Here is a 12816-nt window from a genome sequence, read left to right on the forward strand (position 1 = left end):
CTTGATACTTCTTGATACTTCATTTGATTATTTTACCCGTCCACAGTCTAAGGATTTTGATTTATTTTTTAAGTATAACCCAATTCAAACAACTGAAAGAGCCAAAGAGTTTAGCAGTCTGGTGGACACATGAATTGGGTGGTGGTGACTGCAGCAACAGAGGTGGCCTGGGGTGGAGTCAAATTCCCAGTCTGATTTACTGTCCCAGTCCGCCACTGCTTGTGCTCGTCAACATTCTCATCTGAGTTAACAAGACGATTACTGAAATGATCTCAGCAGGTCCTTTAATGACAGCAATGAAATGCAGTGGAATGGTTTTTTTGGGATTAAGTTAATTTTCATGGCAAAGAAGGACTATGCAATTCATAACATTCTGGAGTATATGCAAATTGCTATTATAAAAACTTAAGCAGCAACTTTTCCAATTTTCAATATTTATGTAATTCTCAAAACTTTTGGCCACAACTGTATACAAAATATTTCCCAGGTATAAATTTTTACCCCTTGACTGTTACTACATTTTCCTCCACATAGGGGAGCTGTGTTCTCATGGTGAAGACAGATTCTAGAAAATTTGATCTAAGTGGGTAATCTTGCATCTATATTTAAAACAAACACAGCCCTCAATGGAGACATACAACAGACTACTATTTACATAAAGATAAACAGCTCACTGCCGGGGTCAAATGCCTCAAAGTATAGCCAGTCCATTAGAAAATGCAGTTAAAAAATACAATAAAAAAACCCACCAACTTAAGTGAATACAGCAATTTTTTCCATAAATATCTAAAAGTTAATTAACATAATACTTTTCCTTGTACAAAATTTAAGCACCTGTCCCCCCCAAAAAAACATCCCAAGACATTCATGATGACATGATATATAAAATAAAAAGGTAACCAAATACATGTCATTCTTCACCAATAATGCAAGATGAGATCAATGCATTGGTTCCTTCAAGGACAGCTGCAGTACTGCTACCATTCACACAATGTCACATGTGAAGGGTAAAAGACTAATTAATATGCAAAAGTTGCCAACACTTCTTTTTTCATTGTACTTACTCATATTGCCATAAACAGGAACATAAATATATAAACACACAACAAATGGTGTCTAAAACTGCAATAAAAATTATGTGAATGCCATGAGTGAGGAGCTTGGAGGTATTGACTTGCATCTCATTAAATAGAACGGGGAAACACGTCAGTATGCAAAAAAACAATGAGGAAAATGAGTAGAAGCAGGAGTAGCCCACAGGGCAATGAGTTCAACTCAAATGCCCACCTGAGGGTAAAAGGCAATATCCAGCCCAGACTGCAACACACAGTCTGTACAATAATGTTTTTCCCAGGGCATCAGGTTAAATGATATGGTCTACGTATAAACAGTCTTATAAAAATGTAGCGAAAAGGCGGTTTTAGGTAGATTGTCAGTGCTGACTGGTTAGACACACAGCACCAGTTATTCTTTCTTGTGGTGTATGTCGTTGTTCTGTTGCATGGTTGTGTTTTGCAGGACTTTAGGTAGCCTTTTGCCTTTTGTGTATGCGTGGTACCAGAAGTTGAGGAAGAGGAGGAGGAAGATGATGCCATACAGAGCAATGATGTAGATGAATACGGGGTATGAGTAGGGACAGTCTTTCATGAAGAAGTACTGGCTAATATGTAAGGTTATGATGACAAACTGGATCTGGAAAAGAGAGCAAAAGCAAAAATAAAAATCCAACTCAAATCAGTCTAGCTGGTAGAATGAACAACAGAAATAGCATAAAATGTTGTAATACATACAAGCTGTATTGAAGTCAAATGCTTCTTCCACCATAAAAACTTCTGGTATTTAGGGCCCAGAGCTGACAATCCATAGTATGTATACATGATGACATGAACGATGCAGTTTAGAGGAGCGTGAAACGTCCCCAAACCACCTGCAGCATCAAACAAACAGACGTCTATAGGAAATTCATCTTTTACATGTATTCATGCAATCGTAAAAAAAGAGACAAATCCCTACCTGGAGAAAACCGGACTCCAAACCACCAAGTGAAAGGCATAATGGAATGATGGAAGACATGTAGGAAGGTCACCTGGTTGGGCTTTTTTCTCAGCACAAAGAAAACCTGTCCAGAAGAGGCAGAGAAGACCCGGTGTTTACATTCATATTGCACAATCTGATCTCAAGCACAGCACTAAATACTGTAGGTGTAAATAGGGTGTAAAATCATTTAAGAGATGTATTGCAATTTGAAGTTTCAGTGAAAATCCAATGCAATCACCCTATTTCTGTTACTTTCTGACAGATCAAAATAAAAAAAAATCTAAATAATTTTCTGTGGTAACTAGTAACTTCTCTACCAGAAAAGCAAGTACCTCAGGCAAAAGACACTAAAAGTGCTGTCTTCCATCTTTCCATTTAACCACTTAAAGGAGTTTTGTCTGTAACTCACAGTAACACTATTTTCATCCATTTTTCATAACCTGAGAGAAAACTAATATTGCTGACTGACAGTTTGTGAAAGGTGTCACAGACAGCTAGATGTGTCCTTCCAAACTGTAGCATTTTAGATGTAACAAAACCAAGGTAATAAATATGAAACACATTACTTACTGTGTCCATCAACTCAATAAACTTGGAGAAGAAATAGAGCCAACAAGTCCATACCATCTGCATACACAAAAATGTAGATCAAGCACAAATGCCAAACAAACCATTAAATACAAAACCTTTTATTTAAACTATACCAAACTTGAATGAATCACTAAATTCATCAGATATACAGATACATTGCATTACTCAGCAGTGAGTGTATTGCTTAGTCTGAATAGTCCTGTGTATCATTTAAGTCAAGTGAAATCAACCACATCCAAGCAAAACACCAAGCCTGGAGCATAGTTACAAGCTTCTCATACAGCAGGTAAGGCAAATTTCTTCCACTCTCACCCTCATGCCTTTTGGTGATCGAGAGTAGTCTACTAGTTCACAGCTGAATGAATACCCGGTTCCCCAGCCTGACATCACGAACTGCAGAAAAGAAATTCATCTTTGGTCATTTAATCTGGAAAAGAACTAAATGGTGCATTTACCAAAAAACAGATAATGAAAGAAACTGTTGTTTACATTTATTACATTTTGAGTTCAGATGCAAAACCCTCTAAGTGCAGTCTGAAATGTTCTTCTTCTAAAATTAGCATTTTTATCAGGCTCCTATATTTATGTTTAGTTATTTCACTTTAATTGCATAGAAAAAGACTTATACATTGCCAATAGAATAAATTTACTGAACCTAAACATAAGAGCGTGATAAAAATGCTTATTTTAGATAAGCACTTTGCATCTGAACTCTCCACATTAACTACATGCACCAACAAAGTGGGATAATGAGCAAAAAAAGGGTGAGTCAATCGCATTTTACTTAAAAAGTTTGTTATTTAGTAAAAGGAACACAGATTGGGGTGTTTACTGTCAATGAATTATGTACACCAATTATGCTAATAAATGTGTAAGACTGGCAGGTAAATGCACTTTATATACACATACATAGATTAGAATATACACATTTTGTAGTGTAAACCTCTGTTTAAAGACTTTACCCACCCTCACGACATACAAGCTCATATTCTGCAGAATTTGTTTTTTTCAATACAGTTTTTCAACACAAGGATTAGTAAATTTTAATTTTATAGTCAACTGAAGCAGACGCTTATGTAACTAAATTCATTCCAGTCATTTAAACGTTAACTTAATGTGTGACCTGCATTAAACTAACAATGAAACGATAACAACTCAATGGAATCTAACAAAACACGTTCATAAAAATGTGTCTATGTAAATTCCAGAGCAAAACCCAACAACAGGTTTGCCTGTTAGCAAACAGAAACAGATTTACCTCATAACACATGTAAATAGAATAAGCCACAACGCTGAAATTATAGATGACGAGGAACCTCTTCAGATCAAACGGTTTCCTGTTCTCCATTAACCTGGGCCCCAGTGACATCACAAAGTAGATGTAAAATGTAATAATAAGTGTTGGGAGCAGCGGTGAGGACATGAGCAGCCAGTCTTCTGACCTGGGGTCTGAAATCACATCATAAGAATATCTGCACTCCATGTAATGTCTCCATGCACTGCACAGTAACATCGATAGTAACTTCATTAGTTTGTGCATTGATCTATATGTGACACTCCTCTTGTTGTGCACCATAAGTGCTGATTCTTTATTAAAAACGATGGTAAAACATAAAACTATTGATTAAAAAAAGATGTAAATTATGTATGAAGAAAATATATTTTACATGTATTGCAAAATAAGCTTATATATGCACAAACAGTTTAATAAAGAGCACACTCAATTATGTGGGTGGGTGCTAAAGCTTATTTCTCTGATTGATGGAGATTTCACGGGTAATGTAGTTTTTCACTTTTAAACAGGATTATATAAAAAATAAGATGTAATAATGTAACCTGATGGCTTCAACAAAAGCATATTACCATCAGTTAACAACCTCACAGACAGGAGGTCTGTCTTTAATGCTTTTTATGTAATCTATTCCTCTAGAGAAAATAATGCACTTTTTCTTTCCAAAACCTGACTTCTGCACCCTATGGAAGTTAATGAGGTTTGAATGTGTGCGTTTGAATGTTTGAATGTTTTCTGATGTCAGAAACCTTCTTACCTGCATCTTCCATCCACTTGTCATACAGCTGTGCAACTGTGGATGTGAACTCACAGAACGCCATCACTGACAATGGTCAGAGCCTAAGGACACAAACACAAAGTGTATGTCTGATGGATGACTTAGGAGATTTAAAATAAACTCATCCAATAGTCAAGTCTAACAAAATTTAAGTCATTTAACTTAAATGCCACATCATTCGGACTGAATTTATAATTGAACAATCTTGAATTACACCTTAACAGTACAATTCCCTTCAAGAAAATGACATGTTGTGATGTAGAACCTAAATGCTTTAAAATAAAGCAGGAATGACTCTTGTATGGAGGCACGTGAAACGTTATATTGTGGTAAAAAAGCAGTTGGGCCATCCTCCATCCTCTACAGTAAACTCAGAGCTGAACAGGAGGGCGAGTGTTGGGACACAATGGTTAACAGTTGGTGTATGTTCAAGACAGGACATCCCATAAAACCATGGTGGTGGAATATTGAAGACATGCAGAGCGCAGAGAACAATGTACAGTAATATACCAGAAAACAGCTGAACTCCGAGATGCATACAATTGAGATTCTTAGTTGTTCTCTACATGATACAGAAAAGTGCATTTCAAATGTCATTATTCTATAATGAACGTACATGTCTGTGGCTGTGTATCAGGGGTGCAAAAACTAATTTTATTCCTTAAAGACAAATAAGGGCTGGATCTGCAAAAAATACTTCCAAGATCTACAGTCATGGCCAAATGTTTGGCAGGGACATAAATTTTGTGTTTTGCAAATTTTTAAGCTTTAGCTGTTGAGGTGTTCATTCATATTGTTTCTGGATCCTTTAAATAATTGTTAAAAGCTTCATTGGCCAAAAAATGACTTCAATGTTTTTGATTCTGACACAAAATGACCAGCTTACATTAATTGACTAATCATATCAGTAGCACATGTGAAAGAGTGAATGAGTACTAGTCAGGTGAAATCACTATCATACTAATTAGATTGTAAGAGCAGACTGATTGCTATAAAAGAAGGGAAGTAGAGCTTCCAATCATTGTTTTCTTGTTAACAATGGTTACCTCCAAAGAAACACGTGCAACCATCATTGCGGTTCATCAAAATTGGCTCACGTGCAAGGAAATTGCTACAATGAATATTGCACCTAAAAGAACCACTTACTGGATCATCAAGAACTTTAAGGAGAGAGGTTCGACTGCAGGGAAGAAGTCTTCAGGACATCCCAGAGTGTCCAGCAAATGCCAGGACTGTCTCCTCCTGAGGAGTCTGCTATGGCATCATGTCACCAGCAGTGCAGAGCTTGCTCAGGAATGGCAGCAGGCTGGGGTGAGAACATCTGAACGCACAGTGAGGACAAGACTTCTGGACAGCAGCCTGGTGTCAAGAAGAGCAGTAAAGAACCCACTTCTCTCCAAGAAAAATGTTAAGGACCGACTGAAGTTACGCAGGAAGTACAAGGATTGGACCGCAGAAGACTGATGCAAAGTTATTTTCTCTGAAGCTTCCTTCCAACTGTTTGGGACATCTAGAAAATCGATTGTTGGGAGAAAAGGTGAATGCTACCGTGAGTCCTGTGTTGTGCCAACAGTGAAGTCTCCTGAGAACGTCCATGTGTGAGGTTGCTTTTCAACCAAGGGAGTAGGCTCTCTCCTAAATCTACCCAAGAACATTACCATAAAGTATTGGATCAAGACATCCTGCAAGAGCGATCCATGAGGTGGTGATCTGTGCATGATTGAGCACCATGTCACCAAGCAAGAATGATTTAAAGAAGTGGCTCGTAGATCATTTACAGTGAAATTTTGGATCAGTGGACAGGCAACTCGCTGGATCTCCATCTTCTAAAGAACCTGTGGTCAGTCCTCAAAAGGCAAGCAGATAAGCAGAAGCCCACAAACTGTGATCAACTCCGAGAACTAAGGCAAGAATGGATCCCCATCTTTCAGGATTTGGCCCAGAGGCCGATCTCCAGCATGCCAGAGAGAACTGCAGAGGTTACGAAGAACTAGGTTCAACACTGTATATGTGGGCTTTTTTTCCTCAATAAAAGGCTTTCTAAACCTTATGCTTATTGTTTGTTTTTCAGTATACCATAGAAACATGTGGGGAAAGTGATCTACAAATACTGAAGCAGCAAACTTTGCAAAACCCCAAATATGTCACTTTTGGCCATGACTGTAAGTGTACATCAATTTATAGCATATATAATTTCCAGCAATTATTGCTAATTAAAAACCTAACACATTATTTGTTAACAAGAGTATTACATACAATGTGTTTCATAAAACTGAACTGTTTTATAGGATGCCATTTTCCCTGGTATCCCTGCATACAGTCCACTTAAATAACAGGTTACTTTAAGCTGAAGGGCCCCAAATTAAAAAACTAACACTACATTAATTTTGCCATTGTTCTAGAGAAGCATCAACCAAAGATTTTTATTTTCTCCATTCAACATACACTTTAATGTTTAAAGAGAAACTAATATAACGTGTTTCAGGGCACACCGGTCCAATTACCTGGAGAGTTGCATGCCTAGATACTGTAGCTTTTAATACAAGCTTCAACATGCCTGTTGCCATGAGACGGACAGGTTGCAGGTGTGAGAGGAGGACACTACCACACTACTCCACACAAGTGCATTCAACACTGGATGCCAACAGTTTAACTGCAAAGCCCAATACTAATCAAATCCAAACATAATATCTGAAGTTTTATGATGTTTGAGTGTGGGAAATGCTCTGTTGGCTTAGAGTCTTCCCATAGTCATAGCCAGAATTCCTTGTAGGTAAATTTTCAGCAATGAATAAATACAAATGAAAATAAATAAAATTATCTACATCATAAACAGCCTGATTTATGATGCCAGAAAAATTTAATACTGGTCATGCAAATATCTAAGTTCAATTCCAGTGCTGGATTCATCTGAAATATAGTCTGGCTCTTAAAATCTGTGCAAATGTGTGTGAATATAAATTTAAATAAAATAAATATATATATTGCACTATTCAAAATAATATATTGCACTATTTAATGACTCTAAAGTTAAATAATAGTTGTGTAATAACCATTAAGAAAAAGATAATTAAAACATTTTACATTCTCTATAAGCTATAAACATATTTAAAACTAAAATATCAAAATACATTTTTGTTACAAAAAACAAATAAATACGTTGAAATATAAAAACATTAAATATTAAAAATAAAATTAACAGATAAGTGTTAAGTGGAGATATAATTTCCTCATCATTACATGAAATCAACATCTTATCACATATGGACTTTACAAAAGAATGCAGGTGCGCGTGCACCTGTCTTACCGTGACAAAATAAAAAGTTCAGATATGTTTTCACGCACACCTCGAGGTCCTCCCGCTCTGCGTTCACCAGGACGCTCGTCTTTTGCCTCTCGGCCAGGAAAAGTAGTTTATAAACTTAAAGCTAATGGTTTGACCACAAGACCTCCACCTGTCACTCTTTCAGACGAAGAGTTCTGACTTCACTGAGAGGAGCTGGCGGTGGGCGGAGACGTTGACCTGATTCCGAGACTGAGGCCTCTGATTGGTCACATGTCGCACCAGGACTCGCAATACCTGCACGCGATTGGTGTCATGACTCCCATTTTAAAAGAAATGTATGAGATCAAATGTGTTTTGCCAAATAATTGCGACAGTTTAGTAATGTAACAATATATTGATTTATAAAATGTTCCTTTATTTAAAAAAAAAAAACGGTATTTGTATTACCATAAATTCCACTATACAAAAGATACGGTGTATGTGAAAAGCAAATCCCATAGAAGTGACACAAGCTCAAGACATTGTAAAACTTAAAATCCAGAGGCGAATCAGTAAGTGACAACCAATGGAAGTACTCAACACCCATGGGTCTTTTTTATTTACATTGACTTTATATGGACCCATTGATGCAATTATCAGCTGAATGCAGTAAGAGCACATTAATCTCTGAGGGAATGTATATAGTGGTTTATCTGGATATTAGAAAACAGAGCGATGGGTTTCTTGTTCTGTCAGTCTTCATCACTGCTCCAGGCATCTTCAAAAACAGGATTGTTAGCAACTTGTGCTCCACCCTGTAAAAATATGCATCCTGAACATTCAGTGATGTTTAAGTATCGCTTAGATGATGATACAGTTGCATATATAAGTTTATGAACTTGTAGCTTTTATGGAGTTATGGATGAATAAATTCCAGCTATTATTGCTAATTATTATTTAATTTTTTTATTTGAATGACAACTAGAAATATTTTTGTTGGACACTTGGTGAAAACATTTAGAATTAATATTTTTTAAACCTAAAAGTCTTCAAATATATTTCTCAAACCACAATAATCCCCACAAAATAAATAATACCAAAAAACGAATAAATTATAAAAATAAACAAAATATATACAATTTATAAACACAAATTTAGAAAAAAGATACTGTTGTGTAATTATTAATGTTGTTCCAAATACATGACCAAAAATAAAACTTATATCACTAAGCCATGTAATTGCTAACAGATAATATCTGTATTTCAGTGATGCAGTAATACAATGTGATTATGAAAATATTTACCAGATTTTTTTGCCAGAAAAACTGGTAGAGCAGGATGTTAAACACAAAACACTGAGTGAATGATAAACTACATGCCATCAAGATGTGACTCCAGGTAACATACACATTTCACATACCATGACTGATAGCAACTGCATCTGAATGCATACCATAATAGGCATAGTTTTTGTCACGTCCTCTGATCTTATCTTTTGGCTAAGAGACATAAGCTAGGTTGCAAAATGTGTTTACGTGAGCCCAAATTTGGATTCTCTTTCTGCCCCACCTACCCCAAACCTGCAGATCTGTAAAGATATAAACAGCTGGTCTACAGCGCATTGTATTTTTCATTAAGGTGCACCATTAATTCAATCAACCTCAGATTTTTAAATAAGGGCCAGTGAAAATACACAATATGTTCCATATAAAAAAATGTCTCAAACTGTTTTACCCTATTAGAGTTGGTTTCATCATCCTCAATGTCAGGCTGTCTCAGCACTGGGACCCAGGCCAAGATGTTAGAGTCTTTACCTCCACTCTTAAGTTTCTAAAAATGCACCCCACAGTTTCAGAGTCAATAATGAGTCTATGAGCTAATACAGATCTCATTAAATAATTGCAAAAAGCTTTAAATTGTTTTACTTAATGGCATACTTTTAGCTTGTTTAGTTTATTAGTAAAGACTAAACCACTAAGCAAGTCATCAGGATCAACATTACCTGATAGTCTGGGTGGAACTCACAGCAGTCGACGTTATTATAATGTCCCCTCAACATAGTGATCAGATCTCCCGAGTGAAGCCTGTACACCGCTACCGAACTGCCACACGGCACAAACACAAACTCCGGACTGCAGCCCCTCGATATGGTAAATTTGAGGCCTTTGTGACTCTCATTCACGACTTTCCCATAGTTCACCTGTTAGTGAGAAATAAGGATTTCTTAGCAACAAATGAATAGCTTAGTTGATAAAAATATATGCATCCATTTTTTTTTTTTACATATTTCTTGTCATTAATAAAGGAAGGGTTTAGGAAAACATGGGAGTGTCTTCAGATGATTGCATCTTGTTTTCATGTCTGGCAACATTCGGTCTCAGTAGCATTTGGAATAAATATTTTTGACTCACAGAAGGCCAATAACACTCAAGAGAAAACATTCCTTTTCCTGCATGAAAATAGGCTAAAAAAATATAATTCTTGATACTCTTGAAGAAACTCTTAGTCTTGAAGAAGTCTTCAAACAGCTACTAACTGCTACTCACTAATGTGTTTTCCCCTGTGGCACTGTTCCATAGGCAAATGCGATCATCTTTCCCAGTAGTGAGGAGATGAAGTCCGTCAGCTTTGAAGCACAATCCATTCACTCGCCCCTTGTGTGTTGTGTTCACTGGAAGAAAAGTAACATATTATATGTACATTTTATTTTAGGGCTGTCAAATCAATTAATCGTGATTAATTGCACCCAAAATAAAAGTTTGTATTTACATAACGTGTGTACTGTGTGTTTATACAACCCGAATTCCGGAAAAGTTGGGACGTTTTTTAAATTTGAATAAAATGAAAACTAAAAGACTTTCAAATCACATGAGCCAATATTTTATTCACAATAGAACATAGATAACATAGCAAATGTTTAAACTGAGAAAGTTTACAATTTTATGCACAAAATGAGCTCATTTCAATTTTGATTTCTGCTACAGGTCTCAAAATAGTTGGGACGGGGCATGTTTACCATGGTGTAGCATCTCCTTTTCTTTTCAAAACAGTTTGAAGACGTCTGGGCATTGAGGCTATGAGTTGCTGGAGTTTTGCTGTTGGAATTTGGTCCCATTCTTGCCTTATATAGATTTCCAGCTGCTGAAGAGTTCGTGGTCGTCTTTGACGTATTTTTCGTTTAATGATGCGCCAAATGTTCTCTATAGGTGAAAGATCTGGACTGCAGGCAGGCCAGGTTAGCACCCGGACTCTTCTACGACGAAGCCATGCTGTTGTTATAGCTGCAGTATGTGGTTTTGCATTGTCCTGCTGAAATAAACAAGGCCTTCCCTGAAATAGACGTTGTTTGGAGGGAAGCATATGTTGCTCTAAAACCTTTATATACCTTTCAGCATTCACAGAGCCTTCCAAAACATGCAAGCTGCCCATACCGTATGCACTTATGCACCCCCATACCATCAGAGATGCTGGCTTTTGAACTGAACGCTGATAACATGCTGGAAGGTCTCCCTCCTCTTTAGCCCGGAGGACACGGCGTCCGTGATTTCCAACAAGAATGTCAAATTTGGACTCGTCTGACCATAAAACACTATTCCACTTTGAAATAGTCAATTTTAAATGAGCCTTGGCCCACAGGACACGACGGCGCTTCTGGACCATGTTCACATATGGCTTCCTTTTTGCATGATAGAGCTTTAGTTGGCATCTGCTGATGGCACGGCGGATTGTGTTTACAGACAGTGGTTTCTGAAAGTATTCCTGGGCCCATTTAGTAATGTCATTGACACAATCATGCCGATGAGTGATGCAGTGTCGTCCGAGAGCCCGAAGACCACGGGCATCCAATAAAGGTCTCCGGCCTTGTCCCTTATGCACAGAGATTTCTCCAGTTTCTCTGAATCTTTTGATGATGTTATGCACTGTAGATGATGAGATTTGCAAAGCCTTTGCAATTTGACGTTGAGGAACATTGTTTTTAAAGTTTTCCACAATTTTTTTACGCAGTCTTTCACAGATTGGAGAGCCTCTGCCCATCTTTACTTCTGAGAGACTCTGCTTCTCTAAGACAAAGCTTTTATAGCTAATCATGTTACAGACCTGATATCAATTAACTTAATTAATCACTAGATGTTCTCCCAGCTGAATCTTTTCAAAACTGCTTGCTTTTTTAGCCATTTGTTGCCCCCGTGCCAACTTTTTTGAGACCTGTAGCAGGCATTACATTTTAAATGAGCTAATTAAGTGGATAAAAGTGTAAAATTTCTCAGTTTAAACATTTGCTACGTTATCTATGTTCTATTGTGAATAAAATATTGGCTCATGTGATTTGAAATTCCTTTAGTTTTCATTTTATTAAAATTTAAAAAACGTCCCAACTTTTCCGGAATTCGGGTTGTATATTAAAACACACATACGTGTATATATTTCAGAAATATTTACATGTATATATTAATCCTATTAAAATATGGATATATATTACATATATTTCTTAAATATATACACGTGTGTGTGTGTGTTTGTGTATTCATATATTTATATATACATATAAATACATTGTACACAGTACACACACACATTATATAAACACAGACTTTTATTTTAGATGCTATTAACTGTGATTAATGGAGCCCTATATATATATATATATATATATATATATATATCACTCACAATTATACTTTGATATACTATTAATATATATATATATATATATATATATATATATATATATATATATATATTAATAGTATATCAAAGTATAATGTGAGTGATTGCAGACAGGTCTATAAAGAATATAAACAGTTCTTTGTCTGATGCAGCAATATGAGTTGTCAGCATCTTTTACACAGATAT

The 12816-nt window shown here is 36.4% G+C and overlaps 1 protein-coding gene across 4 annotated transcripts in view; it reads right to left on the reverse strand.

Annotated features, from left to right (window-relative positions):
• Positions 1-474: 474 nt before the first annotated feature.
• The window catches only part of LOC132097943 (elongation of very long chain fatty acids protein 7-like), a 343464-nt gene continuing 331122 nt past the window's right edge, over positions 475-12816 (reverse strand). Inside the window, exons 2-9 of one of the 4 annotated variants that reach the window (XM_059503959.1) lie at positions 10509-10633; positions 4677-4759; positions 3887-4077; positions 2941-3021; positions 2608-2664; positions 2014-2119; positions 1791-1927; positions 475-1692 (exon numbers count right to left, since the gene is read on the reverse strand). In XM_059503959.1, the coding sequence (XP_059359942.1) occupies positions 1465-1692; positions 1791-1927; positions 2014-2119; positions 2608-2664; positions 2941-3021; positions 3887-4077; positions 4677-4740 (864 nt within the window). In that variant the 5' untranslated portion in view covers positions 4741-4759; positions 10509-10633 and the 3' untranslated portion in view covers positions 475-1464. Of the gene's footprint in view, positions 1693-1790; positions 1928-2013; positions 2120-2607; positions 2665-2940; positions 3022-3886; positions 4078-4676; positions 4760-8004; positions 8198-9987; positions 10076-10508; positions 10634-12816 lie in introns of those variants that run through there. The other 3 variants (XM_059503961.1, XM_059503958.1, XM_059503957.1) reach the window with 3 other exon arrangements.

The sequence above is a fragment of the Carassius carassius genome, chromosome 21 (genome assembly GCF_963082965.1).
Source record: "Carassius carassius chromosome 21, fCarCar2.1, whole genome shotgun sequence".
Classification (NCBI taxonomy): domain Eukaryota; kingdom Metazoa; phylum Chordata; class Actinopteri; order Cypriniformes; family Cyprinidae; genus Carassius; species Carassius carassius.